This window comes from Populus nigra, chromosome 8 (assembly GCF_951802175.1).
Source record: "Populus nigra chromosome 8, ddPopNigr1.1, whole genome shotgun sequence".
Taxonomy (NCBI): domain Eukaryota; kingdom Viridiplantae; phylum Streptophyta; class Magnoliopsida; order Malpighiales; family Salicaceae; genus Populus; species Populus nigra.
In genome coordinates this window covers 9986848-10009315 of record NC_084859.1, presented here as the reverse complement: position 1 = coordinate 10009315, position 22468 = coordinate 9986848, and the positions used below count along the sequence as shown (strand labels likewise).

At 33.1% G+C, this 22468-nt stretch overlaps 2 protein-coding genes across 7 annotated transcripts; one reads left to right on the top strand and one right to left on the bottom strand.

Annotated features, from left to right (window-relative positions):
- The first annotated feature begins 5508 nt into the window (after positions 1-5508).
- Positions 5509-15288, top strand: LOC133701503 (phosphoinositide phosphatase SAC2-like). 6 transcript variants are annotated; one of them, XM_062125440.1, is made up of 17 exons: positions 5509-5737; positions 5914-6069; positions 7743-7947; positions 8031-8196; positions 8963-9185; positions 9604-9680; positions 9931-10118; positions 10196-10293; positions 10498-10631; positions 10716-10841; positions 11282-11633; positions 12395-12516; positions 12674-12784; positions 13442-13618; positions 14033-14209; positions 14292-14382; positions 14875-15288. In XM_062125440.1, exons 2-17 carry the CDS (start codon positions 5995-5997, stop codon positions 14968-14970), a joined length of 2418 nt encoding a protein of 805 aa, XP_061981424.1. In that variant the 5' UTR covers positions 5509-5737; positions 5914-5994; the 3' UTR covers positions 14971-15288. The 6 variants fall into 6 exon arrangements, with proteins under 6 accessions (XP_061981424.1, XP_061981421.1, XP_061981422.1 ...); XM_062125437.1 differs by having other exon boundaries at positions 5574-5805; positions 5919-6069; XM_062125438.1 differs by having other exon boundaries at positions 5574-5805.
- Positions 15289-15716: 428 nt separating this feature from the next.
- On the bottom strand, positions 15717-18043 carry LOC133701505 (small ribosomal subunit protein uS2y-like). The gene is made up of 5 exons (XM_062125442.1): positions 17784-18043; positions 16999-17261; positions 16696-16893; positions 16175-16376; positions 15717-16075 (listed from the first exon to the last, which is right to left on the bottom strand). The coding sequence occupies exons 1-5, from the start codon at positions 17938-17940 to the stop codon at positions 15933-15935; spliced, it is 963 nt and encodes a 320-aa protein (XP_061981426.1). The 5' UTR covers positions 17941-18043; the 3' UTR covers positions 15717-15932.
- Positions 18044-22468: the final 4425 nt, after the last annotated feature.

Sequence of the window (22468 nt, the reverse complement as noted above, 5' to 3'; positions counted from 1 at the left end):
GATCACTTGCATAACTATTATATGAGTCTTTCCATAGACATAAATGATCTTTTTATATGAAATTCTCATGCGGTTAGTTTAGTGTATATGTTTTATGACGAACACCTACATATTAGTTCTAAGTATCCCTTATAAAAAATACATTAAAATGGTTTTTTTATATTTTCTTGTTTTTAACACCAACACATCAAAATCATTGAAAAGCACTAAAAATACATCAATTTAAAGTTAAAATGTGTGAATTCCATTAGGTTGAAATGTAAACAAAGAAAAAAAAGAGAAATAGCATGGCATTTTATTAGTTTCCCTTAGAAATTCAAAGATTGAAATCATATTAAAATATTCTTTTACAAATTTAACTTATTGAGAAATAGAAATAACATAAGTATCTTTCTCAAAAGAAATAATAATAATAATAAAAAACAATAGGGATCAAAGTAACATATTTTTTAATTAAAAATAAAGGTTAAATATATCTACCATTTTTATATTACATTTGGCTAATATTTTCAAGAACCCAAACCTAAAATATTGTGGAAAAAAAGTCCAATGAATTGAATATTTGTTATTCTAGATTTCTAATATTTTAAAGAAATAATTGTAATATCATAGGATGTTGTGATATCTTGACATTTTTTTTATAGTACAAAGTATTATTTTATAAATTCAAAATGTATCAATAACAATATGATTGAGGTTTTAAATATATAAAAAATAAGGAGTATGGTGTCAATCAACTTTCGTGCATTTTAATTAATTATCAAAGAATTTAAAGGAGAATAGTATATTTTGTTGCGTTGTTTTTGCTTATGTTATCACATTTCACTATTTATAATATTATTTACTATGTAAATTTCCTTCCTTGCTCCATCAAATTTTAGATTTTTTTTCCAGTTTGGTTAATAAGATTTATTTTCTTTCAATTTGATCTTTAAAAGTTATGATGTAGTTATTCGATATTTTTTTTTTATTATTTGGATTGCATGTTTTCTTGTATCCAATATATTAAGGATTGCTTTAAGGTGAAATGAGTATGTTGTCAAGCAACTTTCATGCATATTAATCAACAAAGAAACTAAAGGAAGTCAACATTTTGTTGTGTTGCTCATAGTTATACTTTCACATTTCATTATTCATAACATTGTTCACTATGAAAATTTCCTTTATTGGTCTTTTAAGAATTTTTTTTTAATTTTTGTTGAATTGCATGTTATCATGTATCTGATGTGTTAGAGATTGTTCTAGGATTAAATAACAGGTCAAATTTACATAATTAAACTTTTAATTATAATGAAAAAATAAAATTTTAAAAATAAAGATCAAATTCACATTAGAAAAAATTAACGACCTTTTTCACATGTGTATTGTAAAAAGGCGTGTAAAAATACACTTTGATCCCTTAATATTTTTTTCATATCTAGTCCCTTCTATTTTTGGATTTTTTTTTTTTAAAGTCGTTGGGAAATATTAAGAGAAAGAAAGCTCTCAGGTGCTTGAGTTCTAACCACTAATCACTTTGATTTTGATGTCTATGGATTTAGTTTTAAGAGATAAACTCAATGGAAGTGGTTTCTACATTCAATGATGCCCAAAAAAGTATATCAAGGCATGAAAAGTTGTTTTATTTGATTTGATATTGATTTTTTAGGCCATTAGAAAGTGTTTTGCTGATCATGACTGGATTTTAGAGATTCATGAGATTTTTTTCATGTTTTTTGGTAAAAAATGTTAAAGGTCTTAGTTTTAGAGGTCTAAAACCTTGGACCTCAATTTTTCAGTTCACCGAAGGTGGCTTAAAAAACACATTCTAATAGTTTGATCTTTATTTGTTTAAAGTTTGTAGACGAATCACTCGTCATTCTTTCATTTAAAAATATATATATAAGAATGGACAACATGAATTTTAAATATAGGCCAAGCATGTAAGCCTATTCTTTTAGCCCATGCGTACCTAGCTTTTTAATTTTTTATTTGATTATTTTTTTCTTTTCACATTTTATAATTAGATTATTTTTAAATAAATTATTAAGAATAATTTTTTATTAATTATCAAATTTTCACCAAAACAAAATAGATAAGAGCTTAGAAAGTTTTTTATTTGATTTTGAGTTTTTATATTAATTAGAATGTGTTGTGTTGTTCAAAACAGGGTTTTAAAGGTTCATGAGATGTTTATTTTATGTTTTTTTGGTGAAAAAATGGTTGAGATATAGGTTTTTATGATCCAAAACATTAGTCCTTGGTTTTTCAATGATAAAAAAAAGTTGTAAATGGATGACATGTTGTCTATTTACTTAAAAAAATGCAAGTTATTTGCTCTTTAAAAAAAACCATAAGCTTGTAGACCTTAGCTTCCAGGCCCAAACATTTGGGTTTTAAATGCGGTCCAGTAACGCAAGCTCATTTTCCTAGTCAATGCGCGTCTAGCCTTTTATTTTTTTATTTAACCCCTCGTCCTATAAAGACTAGAAGATTATAGATGTTCGCTTGATCAGACATGTAGCTTTATAAGGGTCGTCATATTGTGGTACTAGTTTTCCTCTTTTGTAAGGGTTGTTCATTGCTTTTAGCTTCCTCAAGATTAGATGCCTCACCTTGAAATATTAAGTTCTCACTTTAGTGTTATGGTATTGGGATATCTTATGTTTATATTCTTTATTTTCTTACTAAAGCCATTAATCGGGTCTATTCTAACAAGTCCAAATTCATTTTGAGTTCTTTTTCATTCCAATCAACTCCATATGCCTAGGACACTTAATCTTTACTAGTATGATTGATTTCATGCTACAAGTAAGGAGAAATAGGGCCTCCCATATAGAATACTTATTGGTGGTTCTATAAGTCTAAGAAATTTTATCAAGGAGATTCATTAGTCCTCCTTTTACTTCTTAAATTTTTTTCTTGAGTCCATATAAGCATTTTATTTATGAGCTTTGTTTGTTCTTTAGTTTAAGGTTAGGACATGGAGGGGAACTTATACTATATTTGTAACCTCTAACATTGCCCCTTGATTTTTCTTTGTTTATTCATTATATGTTATCAAAACTTTAGATAGCCTAAAATGACACAATAATATTTTTCAACATAAAATAAATAACCTTATTGGTAGTGATTTGTGAGAGAGAAACTTTATGGTTGATTGAGATTTGAGTCAATTGAGCCACCAAAAACAACCCTGGTTACAATCCAATAGTTGCAAGCATTAGGCTAATTAGGTCATCAAGACCTTTAGGATCCTAAATTGATCATATATGCCTTTAAGTGATACTAGGCCATTAGGATATTCTTGAAAACCAAACTAAAAAGTAGGAGTGAGCAAAAAAACCGATAAACCGATTAAACCGAGAAAACTGGGAAAAAAATAACTGAAAAAACCGAACCGAAAAAAAAAACCGAATTAACCGATTAAAAAATCACAAAAAAATTCCGGTTCGGTTCGGTTCGGTTTCGGTTTCCAAAATCTGAAACTGATTGAACCGAACCGAACCGGTTCAACCAGACCAGCACTAAAAAAAAAACAACTATAAATAGGATGCTTTTTCTAACCCTAAGCCAACTTTACTCTCTGCATTCCCTAAACAAAAAAGTAGCCGCCCCTCCCTTTATGCATCTCTCTCCTCCCCTTCCCTTTCTCTTTACATATCTCCCCTTCTTTTCTCTTTGCATCTCTCTTTTTTTATTGGAGAAGGAGAGTTGGTGCAACAAAGTTGGATCGGTCGCCATTGAGAGCAAGTTTAGGGTTTTTTCTTTACAGGTGTGTGGCGGCGGCTCCAAAACAAAGTGGAGGGAAGATTAGAGAGTAGAAAAGGGGGATTTTTTAACTAGCGTGTAAGGGTTTGGCCCTTCCTCTTTGATTTGTTTCCTCTTGTTCAAATAATAATGTTTTGATGGTTTTACATTTTAATAACAGATATCTTTTGATCTTTTCTTTGTTTTTTTTTTCTCCAGTCAAATTACTTCTGTTCTTTCCTTTTGTTTTGTGTATCTTTTTGCAAAGTTTAATTCTTGGGCAAAGATCTAACAGAAAGAAAATCGGGATTGAATTTCTGGATATCATGCATGCCCAACCAGTTAAAAAAAGAGTCATACTTGTTGAGAAAGCCAAGATTTCTCAGAAAATAAACACAGAAAGCACAGATATGTAAAATTAAAAATAAAACGAAAATAAGATCCTTGAAAAAATATGAACAATGAAAAAACCCAGAAATAATGTTCGGTTTTAATTGGTTTGGAAGGGGAAAAAACCGAACCGAACATGGTCGGTTCGAACCGGTTTTCGGTTCGGTTCGGTTCAAAAACTTGAAAAAAAATAATTTCGGTTTGATTGTTTTTTTTTGCCCAAAACCGGACCGAACCGAAAATGCTCAGCCCTACTAAAAAGGGTTGTTTGGTCTCAGCTAGGGTTGTGTGTATCTAGGTAAACCTTGGAATTTGTTATGATTTTGAGCCTACATTTATTCTAAGCACAATAAAAAGAGAAATAATATTAAAATAAGCTAATTTTGTTTCAAATGAAGATTAAAAAAATTTACCTCGCTTGTTTGACTCGGTTTTACTAAGTCGAGTGCAATGGATGAAGGGTACATCTTTCCATTATATAAATTCTTCCCTACCCGATTTCTTAACTCATTTTTTCATAGAGTTGTATTTTTTTTTAATATGATGCACAAATTCTTTATTTATAATTTACATATGACGCAAACGAAAGCAATATAAGAAAAACACGAAAGTAATATAAGAAAAACTCTTTATTATAGTTGTTTTAGGTGGCTTATAAACTATTAAAAGGTCATAAAAAGATTTAAAAAATAATAAAAGAGTTTTAATCTAAATAGAAAAAATAATCTTAAATCAACTTTAAAAAATATAATAAATCCTAAATAGTAGTTTATTGACTTTGTTTCTTGTAAGGTTACATTATATTACTTTCATGTGATCAAGATGGAAATTTAGAGTTGCAGAATTGTAAATATTCCACAATTCAATGGAATATTATAATGATATTATGTTCTTACAAGCAAGGTGGCAAAGAAAGGCATATGGTATGAGCATATTCTTATTCACTAACACCACGACATCGTCACATAAGATGTTCATGGTAATATAAAATATATTAATTTCCTACAAGAGTTGGAGAATTATTGGAAATAGGCCCTACTACATTATAAAACACCATTGCTCTTGAACAATATTTTTTATATGAATAGAGAATTAAAATAATTTTTCAATACCATCATTGACATTCAAGAACATACAAAGGAGGTTTATTTATATACGATATTTTTAAGTTTTTCTTATAAAAAAAATATGAGATCAATCTTCCAAATCCTCATATTACAATATTGTTATTGTTTGTTGTACAGCGAAAATTATTTACAAAGCTTTTTAGCATTAAAACTATTTTTATGGTTGAATTTTTTTTTTCTTAAAAAAAAAAGAGAGAGTAAAGCGTGGTAAAGGTAAGAAAATTAGAACAAGTAAAACATGATTAATTCGGACAGTCAGTCACCACTCATACAATCTCCTAATTCCTGACAACCACAACCACAAAGCAAACAGTGTATAAAAATTAAAGACAAATAAATAAATAAATAAAACAATTTTCTCCTTTTGCGTTTCATTTCAATCTCTCTCTCTCGCTCTGATCTGCAGCCTCTCTCTCTCTTGTATTCTCTGCGTCTACCTTCTCTCTTCGATCTGCTCCAAAACGTCCTGTGTATTATTAGCTCATTATCTGGTTTGCTTTCTCTCGATCAAAAACTGTAATCGTCACCACAAAAAAAGATTGAAACTTTCACTTATTTGGTCTGCTTGCTTCTTGTTTGTTTTGTTTTTGAATTCTCATTCTGCGTGTTTTCTTAAATAAATAAAAAAAACCCAGATAGATAAATAGTTAAAGATGTGTGCTTTCAGTGTAGATTTTGAGAAGTAAAGGAGTTTTTGTTACCGTGGAGTTGACCCAACTCCAGGAGGTTCAGCTAGGTGGGATCCCAAATGGAAACAAACTTGATTGATGGTGCCTCCAATTATTGTTACTTGCAGAAATTCAGACTCTATGAGACTCGCTCGGTATATATACATAATATACGTGCTCATTTTCTTCAATCTTTATCTTTATGTTGTCGTGTTTGATTGTTTTTTTTTTGGGTTTTGAGGTCTTTGATTTGTTGTTTTAATAGTTCTTGTTTGTGATTTCCGGGATAATGATTATTTTACGTCTGTGTGTTCATTTCAATTCTGCTGTGATTGCCTCCGTGAAGTGAGGAATTTAAAATTTTGATGCTTCTGGTGTTTTCATGTTGATGGGGTGATTGTTTTACATTGGATATGATTCACGTGGTGTTAGATTTAGGATTTTGACTTGATTAGGGGGTGGTCTTGACCAGATTGGAAACTCGGATTTGAAGGGAGTGTTTCAAATAAAGCACACATTGCTTCTGAGATTGTAGTTAGCAATTGGTTGAGTTTGATTTTGGTTTTTTCTTGCTTAGTTCATTTTGAAAACTTAAAGCGTGCTAAGTTTATGTCAGAGAATGATTTTGTTAAAAAAGTAGGGATGTGGAATTTGTGACTGGGCTTCCAGCGAACTATTCCATTGGAATTCTTGGGCTAAGCAAAAAGTGGGGAGATGTAAATGTCCAAATTTTGCTTTTGTCATACCTGTTTTGCTGCCTTATTCTTTCTTCCCGAAGTAACGAATAAGACTATATGTATTTTGCTCATCTGCCTTTCGATTTTATACAATAGCAGCTCATTGATTTGTCGCCAAGTTTGTCCCTTGAAAATACTTCATAATGACAAGTTTGGGTGTCAGTTATTGCAAAAATCTTTGATGTTATTGCAATCTAATTGTAGGATTTAGGTTGGTAACAGTAAAGAAATGTACACGACGCTGTTTGCTTTTCCTACTCTTTAGCATAAATTGAGATTAAAATTTTAATTACGCTTTTGTATGAATTTTTTTCCTGCATTCGCTCACCTTTATGATTGCTTTCCCATGTTTACTTGCTCAGTGTCACATTTTTTAGGCATAAGAAATCTTTGAATTTTACAGATTTGTCTATCTTTTTTTTTTGGCATGCAGTCAATGGATATAACTTTATTGTATTAATATTATTCCAATAAGGTGGTCAAGCATAATCCAATTTTTTTTTTCAGTGAATCTTATAAATAGAGTATTACAGACATGGGCCATTAGTTTCTAAAATTTTACCAGACCTTATGTTTCTTGTGTTTTTATATGTTGTATAAAGGGAGTAATCCTTGTCATGTATGGTACTATATGTTGAAGTCGTTGCCCTCCTCTTATCTGTGTCCCTATAATTTGAAGTATTGGGGTTATTTCAATTTGTTTTGTGTAATATGGGTCCTCTGAACATTGAAGTCACTACCATTTTGGAAAACCATGTCCATCCAGACTTTCTGCATGAGTTATATCCTGATGCTTATGAAGCAGGAAACAAGTTGCATAGAACTTTCTTTCTTGCTGTCTTGCTGGAATTTAATGTACTGATGATGTGCTTTGCCTATTTGAAAAATCTCTACTTTTGTTTGATGGAACTTTTTGTTGCTTCTTTCATTTATCCCACAATTTATTTTACAGCAATAGTAAAGTGCTGTTGTTAATATGAATTTATTTATCAAAACATTTTCATTTTTCTTCTTATATGCAATGATTATTCATGCCAATTTATCGAATCATCATTACAACTACTTCTGATCCAACATCTAATATTTGGCAGAATTTTTATATGATCGGAAGAGACAAGAACAGAACCCTTTGCAAGGTGTTAAAGATTGATCGGTTAGAGCCATCTGAACTCGTTGTTCTTGAAGATTCTACAACATATTCAGAAAGTGAATGCGTTGACCTGCTAAGGCGAATTCATGAAGGCAATAAGTCAACGGGTGGACTTAAATTTGTCACTATTTGTTACGGAATTGTTGGTATGTTGTATCTGCAAGGTCTTCTATATGAGCTTTTGATATATTTCATTATTGAACTCATGGTGCTCTTTTCTTTAACATAGGGTTTATTAAATTTTTGGGACCCCATTACATGCTGCTGATAACAAAAAGAAGGAAGATCGGTGCAATTTGTGGCCACACAGTTTATTCTATAACCAAGAGCGAGATGATTCCTATTCCAAACTCTACTGTGCAGTCCAATATGACTAATTCTAAGAACGAGAACAGGTCTTTTGTCCATTCTGCATGTAAATGTAATATGTACTTGGTTCTGTTAAGGAGACCTAAGATACTAGTATCAGAATTAGCATTGTTGATTTGTAATTAGATGATGACTTTTTTATGGTTGCACTGGAATTTTTAAATCAATGTTCGGTATTTTTATTTTCTTTCATTTAATTGTTTGGAACAATTAGTTTGAGTTGCGTGTTGCCTATTAGAAGTAGACTGGTTCAACACTGTGGAGGTAATTTCTTGACTATTTTTGTCATTACACCCTTCAGTGTTAATTAATGATGCGGGCTTGTGTGATTCATAAAGATGCGGGCTTCTGTGATTCAAACTTATTCAATTTCTTCTGGTAGTAAATGTAGCTATAGTTTATCTTTCTTCTTTCCTTGTTTAATTTTTGTTTTTGAGATGAGACAAGTAGGGCATCTTATTCTGAGGTATGCATATAAAATATTGCTGTTGCATCCTTTGTAGCTGATATTTTTGCCTAGTGGCTATTGCCAGTTCATTTCCTGCATACGTACAGGGGCAAACTTCATTGCTGTTGTGATGTTAATAAAATCTGTTGAATGAGGCAAGGTATCATCAGGGTTTGTGGGGGAAAATTCACTTTTCTTTTTTTTCTTTTTTTTTTACTTCAGTTTCTTGTTTATATTTATTAGACTAACAATTCCTAGCATTCCTTTTCTTTAACATCAGTAAAAACATACTGACTTGTCCTTTCAATTTTTTTTTTTTTTTTTTTTTTGTCTTGATGAAATAGATATAAGAAGCTCCTGTGCACGGTGGATCTTACAAGGGACTTCTTTTTCAGCTACTCCTACCATGTTATGCACAGTCTTCAGAAGAATTTATCTTGTAATGAGACGGGACAAGGTCACTATGAATCAATGTTTGTTTGGAATGAATTCTTAACTCGAGGAATTCGAAATAACCTCAAGAATACTCTATGGACAGTGGCATTAGTGTATGGCTTCTTTAAACAGGTGCATTTTATTTCAAGTAACCAACTATACATGAGTGCTTAAAGACGTTCATGCTATAAAAAAGAACAGTCCATGATAGAAAATGGTCATCACATTTACGATGGTATATGTTACGTGTTGCTGTCTTCTTCTCTAATTTCTTAACTCACTACCTTTTGTGGTTCTTTTCAAAGCCATCAAGTTTATTATTACATCCCATTTAGAGTTAGGAGTTGAAGTTTCTCTACCTAGGTCTTTTGCGAGGAAAATTAATTGAATTAAGAACATGGTCCTTTTGTAAGTTGAACCAGGTTGAATGGAATATCAACTCCATCCATATTTATCTGGCCTTATGAATCGCCTTTCAATCTTTATTTATGCAAATTTGTATGATCTGCTTCAATCTGATCTTTTTTAGTTTTCCTTTGTTGGTATCCAGGTCAAACTTTCAGTATCTGGCAGGGAGCTTAAGCTGGCTCTCATTGCTAGACGATCACGGCATTATGCTGGCACAAGGTATGGATGGTCTTCAAAACTTTTGAACAGCATGCCAGCTGGAGTTAACCAACCCTGCTTGGCTGCTTTGATCTTTTGCCAGTGAACATGATAAACTCTCTAATATTGATCGGATCCAATCTGTATATTAACCTCTTCATATAGTCCACTGATGTGTTATAGAAACACTACTATCCAGATTTTATCCCACTGATCACTGCTGAACTTACAATGAATTTTATTTGATTTTCCTATTTTCTGATCTGTCTAGATATTTAAAACGAGGCGTGAATGAGAAGGGTAGAGTTGCTAATGATGTTGAGACAGAACAGATAATGTTTGAAGATGTTCCTGAAGAACAGCCAGTGCAAATAAGTTCTGTTGTTCAGAATCGGGGTTCAATCCCGCTTTTCTGGTCTCAAGAAACTTCACGATTGAATATCAAACCTGACATTATGTGTATGACTTCGATACTGTGAACCGTGTTATTCTGAGTGGTAACTTTCACAAGTTATTTATTTATTATTATTTTGCAGTGTCAAGGAAGGACCAAAATTTTGAGGCAACAAAACTTCATTTTGAAAATCTTGTGAAGAGATATGGAAGTCCGATAATTATTTTGAATTTAATAAAGGTAGGTTGCTGCGACTACCAAGAGACTGATTGCTCCAGATGCCTGTGCTCATGTGATCTTTTAAGTTTTAAGCTTCTTGTGTATGAAAATGGATTCATGATGTGGTTTTTTTATTATTATTGCTGTCATTAGTTTTCAGCATTTTTTTTTGGGATTGAGGCGTGGCTGTTGTCTGTTTCTAACAATAATGTTGATGATTGGCAGTCGCGTGAAAAGAAGCCTCGGGAAACCATACTTCGTGCTGAGTTTGCAAATGCCATCAGATTTATCAATAAAAGTTTACCCGAGGAGAATCGCCTAAAGTTTCTGCACTGGGATTTGCATAAACACTCTAGAAAGTACTTTGCTAGCCCACCCCATACTTTTCTCTCGCATTAATTTTGTGATGACTGAAGTTAATAGCATTTGTTTGCTTTCAACAGGGCTACAAATGTCTTGGCACTTCTAGGAAGAGTTGCAAGCTATGCATTGAATCTAACTGGGATCTTTTATTGTCAAGTCATGCCAAGTTCAAGTTCCAAGGGATTGTTAAATGGGTCCTGCTTTGAGTAAGTTAATGAAAAGGCTTCCAACTCTTTTTACATGGTATTTTTCTTTTGTCTTATCCACTCAGGGAAATGTTTGCTCTGAGAATCCGTTGTCTTGCTAGATTTCACGCAATAATCACACAATTGCTATCTGGGCCCCTTTAAATTTATAGTAAATTCAAACTGAAGTGGATTTTTTGCTTTGTAGAATTTCAAATGATTTGAGGAAATATATTGATTCAAAACTCAAAACTTGCATATGCGCAGCTTGTGTAATGTGTCCTTTTGCATACATTGTAATCAATAAAAAAAAGGTGGGAAAAACAGAAAATGCAATATTATGGATAATGATAGTTTTCTAGAAACTAACAATTTTAGGGTACACTGCCATGATTTTTTCCTTTGTTTCTGTCTAATTCTTGTAAGTGACTTACAATGCTGGCGATGCAAATTTGGTGCAGGGAACGTGATGGTGACTATTCTCTTGAAAATCCTTCTAGTGACAATGTCAGCAAGTTGGATTCAGAAATTGCCAAAGCTGAATGTGATGCAAATCAAAATCAGAGTATCAACGTTCCAATGTTCCAAAGTGGTGTTTTAAGGACCAATTGCATAGACTGTTTAGATCGCACAAATGTAGCACAATATGCCTATGGATTGGTGGCTCTAGGGCATCAGCTGCATGCACTAGGATATATGGAATCCCCAAGTATTGATCTAGATAATCCTTTAGCTGAAGATTTAATGAGGATTTATGAGACGATGGGTGACACACTTGCACTGCAGTATGGTGGGTCCGCTGCTCACAACAAGGTAATCCTTGTGGGTTTGGGGAGGCCTACAGTTTAATGATTAAATATGATTGAACATAATTTTGTGGATCAAATACATTTTCGGGCACAGTTAGCTGTTTTCCTTGGAATTTTTTTTAGTTGAAAAGGTAAAAAAAATAAAAATCAAGGATTTTCTCACTTAAGTTTATGTAGTTCATATGGGCGTGATTATTTTTCTTTGGTCACCTTGAAAACTGCAGTAGGTGGGTCTGCTGCTCAATGAGCTGACTTGATTTGTAGGATTTTGGAAATCAGAAAGAAACATTTGCAAGCTTGTTGATGCTTTTAATCTTGGATGCATGTGTTTTAGGATGGTGCGGATAATGCAAAACATTATACCAAACTTGTATTGTAGTTTTGTTCAATCTTCCAGTGTGTGTAAACTAAACTATTTGAGCAAGTTGGCTCTGTCATGTTTGTGTTTTATTAAGAAATTAAATTTTGCATGTCATCGCCTCTTTGATTGTGATGCCAAGGAACTAAGTTGATCACGTTGGGTATCCTTGCCTGCATGGGAAGAAAGTAAGGATTCTCAGGAGTTAAAAGAGCAATGGATGTACTTATTGTTGAAATTGTTAGTTCATTACTTAAAAAGCAAACCCTTGTTTCTGAAATACTCATATTCATTCCATTTGTCCACTTGTTTTTGAAAATTCTACTTTTGGAACTCTGCATAAAACTATCTATTTTAAGTTTAGCACTGCCAATGCATCACTGTGTTGCAATGATGATGTTAAATAGATATTTTCTGAGAGAAGAGGTCAGTGGAAAGCAGCAACTCAGTCCCAGGAATTCTTTAGAACTCTACAACGTTATTACAGCAATGCCTACATGGATGCTGAGAAACAAGATGCTATTAATGTGTAAGTATAAGAGGTTCTGCGCTTCAATGCCATCATTACTTTTCTCTGGAAAGAACTTCCCAGATCAGGGATTTTAAAATGTATGTTTTGATGGTAGGTTCATTGCAGGGGATAGATTATGCATTTGATGTGATATTTGCCTTAACTTTTTGGTCAGGTTCTTGGGTCATTTCCAGCCACAGCAGGGAAAGCCAGCACTGTGGGAATTGGATTCGGACCAGCATTGCGATGTTGGAAGGCGTGGTCCTGATTTAGTTGAGAATGCTAGGTAATATGCCCTCATAACACGCCATATCTCAATAATTTTTGTATGCTTACCTCATTCCCTCAGTGCCATAACTTGTTTAGGTAACCACTTTGTTTGGGTATGGCTGGTGGTAACATTATATTGTTCTAAGGGTATGAAAATAGGTAATTGGTGACAATGCAAAAACATGTACCAGAGCTAAAAAAGGGTCAATGTGGGACTATGATTCTCAATGACTGGAAGGAGAATTGTGGTTATAATTTCAGTTTCTGCTTTTGACAAGTTTTACACTTCATATCTAGGGACTTTTTTTGAATAAGAACTATCTTGGGACCTTTTTGTGGATAGGAAAACTGTGTATCGCAGTAAGTTATGTTGGTCAAGGACCTCGCTTTAAAAAAAATGCATGTTTCTGTTATCATTGTTGTATTGCAAATAAATCATTAGCTTTAACACATCCAGCAAATGCAATTCTTCTGTAATTATTCAAATGATGCATACAACTTGGATATTGGAAGCGCTTTTCTCAAATTAATTATGTGTTTAAACATGCTTGCGTGTGAGCATAAGTTAATGTGAGATTTACTTTGACCATATAATGTTTAGAACATACAATATGATGAAACTAGAGTTTCATTTGTAAGGAAACCTTTATGCTAATATTTTTGTCATCTGTAGGTCATTCATTAAAAGGTCACTGTCAGATGGCAATCTTCGGTGTGAAAATGAGTCACCTGTAGCTGCCAATATTGGATACAGTAAGCCTATGTCTGAAAAGGAGGGAGGAGTTAATAATGGTCTTTCAGATTCAAATCCAGAGATATCAACTTGTGAAAGTGACATATCATATTCCAGGTCTGCTTAAATTGTTCAATGCTTGTCACAGCTTGTTACGTTTTATCTCCCTATTTGGTAAGCCCATGGTTTATCCGATTTGTATTCACTCCTCATAGAGGTGCATAGTTAATGACTAATTGAAATGCCAAATAGATTCTCTTTTCAGCAGGTTATATTTCTTTAGCCATTAGGAGATAAGTTGTCATTCCTCTGCAATTGTAGCCATTATGTTAAGGCTTGGGAATGGATAAGTGAGGTTTATTTATAAATGCTGTGGCTAAAATCTGGCTGTTATCGTCCCTCAATTTCAGCATGTAATTCAATTGGAAATGGAAATGGAAATGCTTGGATGCATTCCTTAACCCTTTTATATCATGCGGTTGTTGCATTTGATGTGCTCACGTGGCTGATTAATGTTGGGGGTCTTTTTAGGTACACTCCCTCAATGCCTTGCAGGAAGCTTTTCAAAGATGTGGAGGAATACCAATGTTTTGAAAGTAATCATATTTGTTATGACGAACATGGGGACGCTTGCAGCTGCTCAAATTTCCTTGATATGGACAGGCTTTCTACATCTGGGAATTCATGTGAAGAAGATCTGTGTGATAGGTAGTTTTTATACTTCCAATTAAGTGCTTCAGCTCAGGAACCGAAGGCAAGTAGTACTCGACAATTATTTTAATGGCTGCAGGTCTAGTGCTGGCCTATCATCTGAGAATCTTGGGAACGATGTGAAAATAGAAACAACCATATCTGCTGGTGAGTCTGGATCTAGCTTGAAGGTTAGTATTTTTTTTTTCTTCTGGTGTTTGCATTTGCAGTTTGTTTAAAGAGTACAAGTTTCTGGTGTATGACCCTCTATAGCAACTATGTTATTTATCAACTTTTTACTCAATTGACATCATGTGTTAGTAAATTGGTTAAAACTACTTGATCATCTCTCATATGTTTAAGCATCAATTTCACTTTTTGTTTATGCCTGTTCTATCTCTCTAAGGGAGAATCTAACACATGGTAGAATGATTATGGCTGGCTCAAGTTGGCATCCAATTTTATGCATTTCTTTCCAGTCTGACACTGCGTTAACTATGGTCAGCTATGTGCTCAAGTTTATATTGTTATGCTATGTGCTCAAGTTTCTCGCATTATTCAGCCGACATTTATCAGCTTTCTGTTATTTGTATTTGAGTAATGTTTTGCTGTTTGATCGTTCATCACTTGCATTCCTGATTTGCGTTGGTCAGAATGTTAATCTGATACTTCCTTTGGTTCAGGGAAGAAGTCAAACTGGATCTTCTGATGACCTCGCTGGTGGATTCCCAGACCGCTTTGTCCAGTGGGTAATGAGTGAGGAGATGCTGTTCCATTGAAGTTCACCTCCAATTTTTCAATACATAATTCATTAGCCATAAATCTGTTTAATCCCATCCGAAGGATGCGGATTTCCTGTCTGAAAATAAATAGCCAGAGATCAACCTAAAGATACAATGCCGCCATTTTGTTCGATTGTAAGCCTTCATGAACGAGAATGAGTAAACACAAGGGTAAATAGCATAGCTAAATTCATTTGGAGCTCTCGAGGCCTCCATTACCCTTAGGATATTAAAGATTATTTTTGAAACCCTGTATATATTTACATACATCTTGCCAAAAGAAAGAGCAGTTGCAACTGTTGGATTCATATGTTACATCTCACATGTTCATCCGATACTCGTGCCCTCCGCTAAAACAAAGGCTTTGAAATTTGATCTTGATTCATATTAAATTTAAAAAATGAAATAATAAAGTCAATTATTTTCATTTCTATAAATAATTAAATCTTTGTTAAATTAACCATGGAGCCGTTGTCACAAGCCAAGTTAAATAAGGCTGCTTTATATAATTGGGATGACGCTTGCACTGGTAGGAAGCATCATCCCCAAATCTTCATGCTCGCCTGTTCATCACAACCCCAGATTAAACATCTCGGAGCCACCATGTATGGGGGAACAGTAACGTCTACAGTACAAAAAAGAGATTTCTGTCGTAAGCAAACCCCGAATCATTTGAATCAGGCCGGATAAAATACAGTGCCACATGGAATATTACACCTTAAACAGAAGCTTAAAAAACGACGTAACAAAACACAGCATTACTATTAAATACCAAAATCGGTGTAAATCTTATATAAAAAAAAAGTTAACCGTCTAGAACTGCACCGAGCCCAAAAATGTAAAAAAAGAAAAACAGTCCGTTCCCCACAAAACTAACTCATGATTCTCCACTGAGTGCAAAACATGGTAATTGTAAACAAGAATGATGGTAGTTGTAAACATGAGCATTCTTGCTGAATTTAAACGTCCCAGCCAGTAGCAGCAGCAGCAGGAGGAGGTACACCAAGTTCAGCACCTGGGAGCTGTTCAGCAGCAGGAGCTGGAGCTGGAGCCGGAGCTGGAGCCGGAGCCGGAGCTGCACCCCATTCACCAGAAAGAACACCTAAATTTTGAATAAAAAGGTGGGATGAATCCAAAGACAGAAGTTTCACTGCAGAAAACAAATGCAAAGATTATAGGAGTCTCAACAAATTGTGGTTACCTTGTTCTGGGAAGAAATTGGCGGCAGGAATGGGTTGTTGGGCAACATCAGTAGTCCATTGACTATCAGCTATAGTGCTACCCCATTCACCTGCAGAAATCCCATAATCAGGAGGAGGGAGAGCATAATCAGCAGCTGGTAGTGCATCCTCCTCTTCCTGTTGCTTGGCTTCTTCAGGTTCCCTATAAAAGAACAAGTCCACCTGTCCAGAAAAATGCCAAAGGAAGCGTTTCATAACCAATCCATGTAACGTATTCAAGCACAGTTACCGTGAATGTACAAAACAATCCCAAGCAGTAAAATATGACATTAAAATACTGATGAAGGAAACAGACGCATAATGAATGTTTGCATCTGCTGCAGGCTAAACTAAAACATTGGGATTTTGCTATAGTAAGATAGAGTGCAGGGCATCAATTCATTCTACTTGCAATTTAAAAAGCAAATGGATAAAAACAGAAAGCTCAGAGAAGAGGGGCGGGGCTAGAGACTGTAAAACAATTTTGCAATAAACATGTTACCATAATATCCCATTTGTGCCCTTGCGGAATAGTTCCACGCATCTGCAGAACCATTCTTGCCAACAGCCAAAACAGGCATCCGATGCTGTGCTTGCCTTTGTTATTAGCAGGAATGCCAATATCCACAAAGTTCATGGGAGAGTCAGTGTCACAGAAAGCAATGGTTGGAATGTTTCCAAGAGCTGCTTCCTTGATAGGCTGTATGATATGATTGATGATGATTAAAATTTGACGACAGAAAAAAGAGCGCAAAAAGACCAACAGGCATGATAAGCTTAATGCTATTCACAAGTTTGGGTTCACCTGGTGATCAGTCCTTGGATCAGTGAGGATCAAGAGACGAGGTTCACTGAATGAAGTCTGCATCTGGTTAGTGAAGGTACCAGGGGTATGCCTTCCAGCAATTGCATGAGCACCTGTGTACTGGGCAAACTTGAGGACAGCTCTTTGACCATAGGGCCTTGCAGATTGAACAATCATATCCTGGGGGTTCTCAATTGCAACAATAACTCTGGCAGCCAGTAAAAGCTTTTCCCATGTTTTTCCAAGGTTGATAATATAAATTCCTGAGCAATAAACACAAATCAATAAGACAGACAAGTTAGAACTAAAACCATTTGCCCATCAAAGCAATGAACAGCCACAATAAGCATACTGTACAAATATTCAGAAAAATAAAGTCAAATTGACAAATAAAACAAACAAATTTAAAATTATAACTCCCTTGCATCTCAAACAGATAACACGTTGAATCTTAATCGAAAGCCTCATTTTCATAAGATTATTCGAAGCCTTAATAACAAATGACATAAAACATACAAATTACATCTACTCTGTTCCACCAATGATCTCAACATAGACAATTCATCCAAAAAAAGATCTCCAAACCATTTCAAGTTCATGAACACAAAAGAAAAGTAAAACACACAACACGTAACAGAAATCATGCTCAAAGACTCAACCTTTAATAGATCAGCAACAGCAACAGACCACAAAACAAAAAACGTAGTACTTATTTCCTAAAAGTATAACGATCAACACATCTAAAACAGATGGGTATGTACAAAGAAAGAGTACAGCTAATATACCATCATTGCGGCGCTTGAAAACATAACGTTCCATTTGGAAGTCACAATTTTTGGTGCCAAGATGAACCTCAGCAGCCAACATCATCTGAATGTCTAGCTCTTTCTGCGACAGTGCCCTTGTTGGTGCAGCCGCAGCTGCTCCGGTTGCTGTCGCCATGATTTACTGCTTGAGTGTGTGTGAGAGGCACAGAGGGAGAAGGAGGGGTTAGGGGCTAGGGTTTTTTGGTTTTAAGAGAGTGAGTGAGCGATAAGAGAGCTTCTGTTGCCACCTCAAGGGTTTTTTAAGGCCCAGACAAATACATTATGGGCCTGTGCCTACTCAAACCACACGTCGTCGTATCATGAGCGGTCTTTTGCTTTTTTGATAATCGAAATCTTCTTGATTTTAAAAATATTAAAATTTTGAATGATTTAATTGTTTGGTTTTTAATGGATTTATTAGTATACCGCTAGATAGTATTAGTGCTGCGCTTTGAGGGGCATTATTTTTTTTAATGCAAAAAAAAAATTAGATATGATTAAATTTTTTTAATAAAAAAAATTAAATTATATGAAGATGAACTAATATGATATAATTGATATGGTATGTTGAAAAGCAGATTTAGATAACCAATTAAAATATAGTTTGATCAAAAAGCAAAATTGAAACAATTATTTTTTAAATTAAAATGACAGCATATTAGATCTATTCAAATCAACTCGTGTTAGCCTACCAAATCAGTTATCTAGGTCATAATATCCTGATAACCCTATAAAAAAATTTAAAAAATATTAAACTTAATTCTCAATCAATCCAATGTTTAAGGATGAAATTGAAAAAAAATCAATTAAAAAAATGATCTGAGTGTCCGGGTTAACCTATCAAACCTCGGTTATAAGACCAAGATATCTAAATTAAAACGTAAATTGAAACAAATTATAAATTTTAATTCTCAATCAATCAAATGTTGAAGGATGAAATTAAAAAAAAAAGATGCAAAAAATAACTGGAGTTAACCAACTAAATTCGTAACCGCGATCTAAGACCAGGATAACATCATATAATGTAAACCGAAACAAATTAAGAATCATAATCCCCAATCAACCCAATATTTAAGGATGAAATTAAAAAAATAAACTAAAAAAAAGAGGAGTCAATCAAAATTGACCCTCGATCCAAGTTATAAGATCATGATAACCTCATAAAAAGAAAATAAAAAATAATTATGAAGTTCAATTCTCAATCAACCTAAAGTTGAAGGTTTAAATTAAAAAAATCACAAAAAATAACATAAGTCAACTCGGATTAACCTACTAAGCTCGAGCTAGAAGACTGAGATGATTCCATAGAAAGCAAATTTAAAAAATATAAAGTTCAATCACAATAAATTCAATGTTGAATGATGAAATTGAAACAAAATATTCAATTAAAAAAAAACAAAAAACCTAAGTCGACCTTGCTAACTCGCATAATTTACAACTCAAGTCATAAGACTATGATAACCTTATAAAAAGCACATAAAACAATTATGAAGCTCAATGCTCAATCAACCCAATGTTAAGAGATAAAATTGAGAACAAAATTAATTAATAAAAAGGACAAAGAAAAAATAGCATAAGTCAACACCGCTAACCTGCAAAAATCTTGACTCAAGTCACGAGACTAAGACAACTCCATATAGAGCAAATTGAAATAAATTATGAAGTCTAATACCTAGTAAACTCAAAGATGGATGATGAAATTGAAAAAAATAATACTAAATTTGATTTTTTTTAAAAAAAAGGTTATTGAAAAATTGAAGGACCAAAGTGAAAACTAACTTGGCATTTCATTGTTCATTATTGTAGTTAAATGCCAATTCCTTTTAGTATATGATAAATAGTCTTATATAAAGCAAATCAAGACAAATTATGAAACTCAATTATTAATTAAAATTTAAAAAAATCAATTAAAAATGACACAAAAAACCATCTGAGTCAATCAACCAAACTGATGATCTAAGTCATGAAACCGAGATAACCTTATAGAAAACAAACTGAAATAAAGTATGAAGCCTACTCCCTAATCAATCCATTATTGAATGATAATTTGTTTTTTATTAAATCAACTAAATTGAATAAAAAAAAACTCAAATCAACTTGCTTAATCCACAACCCGGTTCATAAGACTTTGATAACCCTGTAGAAAGAAAAATAAAAAAAATATTATGAAGCTCAATTCATAATAAACTCAATGTTGAAGATTTAAATTGAAAATAAAATAAATAAATAAATAATAACCTAAGCCAACCCAGGTTAATCTACCAAATCTAGGTTAGGAGACCGGGATAAATCCAGAAAAAGAAAATAAAAAAAATTATAAATTTCATTTCCAATAGGATAAAATTGAAAAAAAAATATTTAATAATAATAAAAAAAAACAAGTCAACCTGATTAACTTGCAAAACTTACGATCTAGGTCATGAAAAAGTAATAACCCCATAGAAAAAAATCAAAAAATAATTAGGAAATTCAATTCTCAATCAACTCAATATTGAAGGATGAAATTGAGAACAAAATTAATTAAAAAATAACCGGGGTCAACATGGTTACCCCACAAAACTCACAACTCGGGTTATGAGATTAGGATAATTACATGCAAAGCAAATCAAAACAAATTATGAAGTTCAATACCCAATAAATCCAGTTTGAGGATGATAATTTTTTAATAAAAAATACTAAGTTTAATTTTTTTAAAAAAAAAAAGTCTTAAAAGATCTTGAGAACCAAAGCGATAAGGACCTTAGCATTTCATTATTCATTATTATAATGAAAATGTCAATGCCTTTTAGTATATGTTAATAACCCTATACAAATTAAAAAAAAATATGAAACTCAATTCTTAATCAACTCAATATTGAATGATGAAATTTTTTTAAAAAAAAGACATTAAAAACCACCATTGTCAACCGACCAAACTCATGACCTGATTTATGATACTGAGATAATCTCATAGAATACAAACCGAGACAAGTTATGAAGCATACTTTTCAATCAACTCAATATTGAATGATGAAATTATAAAACATTCAACTAAAAAAATGATTAAAAAAAAACTAAGTCAACTAGCTTAACTCGTGATCTAGCAATAAGGCTATGATATCCTCATAAAAATAAATAAAAAATATCATTAAGCTCAATTATCAACCAACCAATTAAAGATTTAAATTGAAAATAAATCAAATAAAAAAAGGATAAAAAATTAACTCAGGACTTATATGCCAAACCTGGGTTTGGAGACCAAGATAACTTTATAGAAAGCAAATAAAATAAAAATTATAAAGTCCAATTCATAATCAACCTAGTGTTGAATGAATAAATTAAAAAAAAATCAATAAAAAAGCACAAAAAACCTGAATCAACCTGCCTAGCCTACAAAACTAGTGACTCGGGTTATGCGACTATGATAACAACATATAAAAGAAATAAAACAAAATTATAAAGCCTAATTTTCAATTAATCCAATATTGAAGGATGAAGTTGAGAATAAAATTAAGTCAAAAAAATAACAAAAAAAACAACTCCGATAAACATGGCTAGTACGTAAAACTTAGACCTTGGTCATGAGACCAGAATAATTGCAATGAAAGAAAGTTAAAACAAATTATAAAATTCAATACCCAGTGAATCCAATATTGGTGGATGAAGTTAAAAAAAGACTTGTAATATTTATTGCTCATTGCCAAGTGATCTTCCTAAAAAACCTTTTTTCTTTTCTCTCGAAATCTTTTTAGATCTACAATACAATACCGTATTTTCCCAAAGGATGACAAGATGTCTACTGGCTAATTGTCACCCTCAACATCTCTTAAGCCTTTAAATATTAGATTACGCATTAAAGGCTTGGGGAGGGAGGAATTGATGAGTTAAGTTTTTCTTATAAATAAAAATCTTCTTAAATCAAATAGGTTTGACAAACATGCCAGACTCAAGGTACTTGAATTTGACAGTCAGTCAAGTTTAAGATGATGTATGTCTGACAAATATGCTAGACCCAATATATAGAGACTTGATAGTGAAATATGTCAGACCCAAGACAGTTTGTCAAGTTCAAGAGAATGTGAGTCTGGCTAATCCGCCAGATGTAAGACACTTGGACGTGACACTCAACCATTGTCCAAGGTAACATGGGTCTTGCTAATATACCAGACTTAAGGCACTTGGACGTGGCTGTTTGCTAAGTCCAAGGTAACGTGAGTCTTGCCAACATGTCAAATTCAAGGCATTTGGACATGACAGTCTGCCAAGTCCAATGTAACGTGGGTCTAACAAACATGTCAGATCCAAGGTATTTGGACTTCGTAGTTCACCAAGTCCAAGTTAACGTGAATTTGACAAACATGTTAGACCCAAAGAACTTAGACACTACCAAATTCTAAAGATTTATGTTTGATCCTAAACAATCTTCTATAATATAAGTGTTAAAGATATAATAAGCCGTCATGCCTCTCCATATAGAATTATTTCCTTATACTTATAGGTTTATATAAAATCTCTTAAGTGACCTACCATATCTACTATCTCATTAATGATATGTAATAGATATTTGCATCTCATTAATATCATTGAAACCAGAGGACTTTCCAGACCTTTCTTTTTATGAAAATGACAAGGTTCAGATAGTACAAATACCTCATGAACCGTCTAGGTAAATGGTTTACAACTTC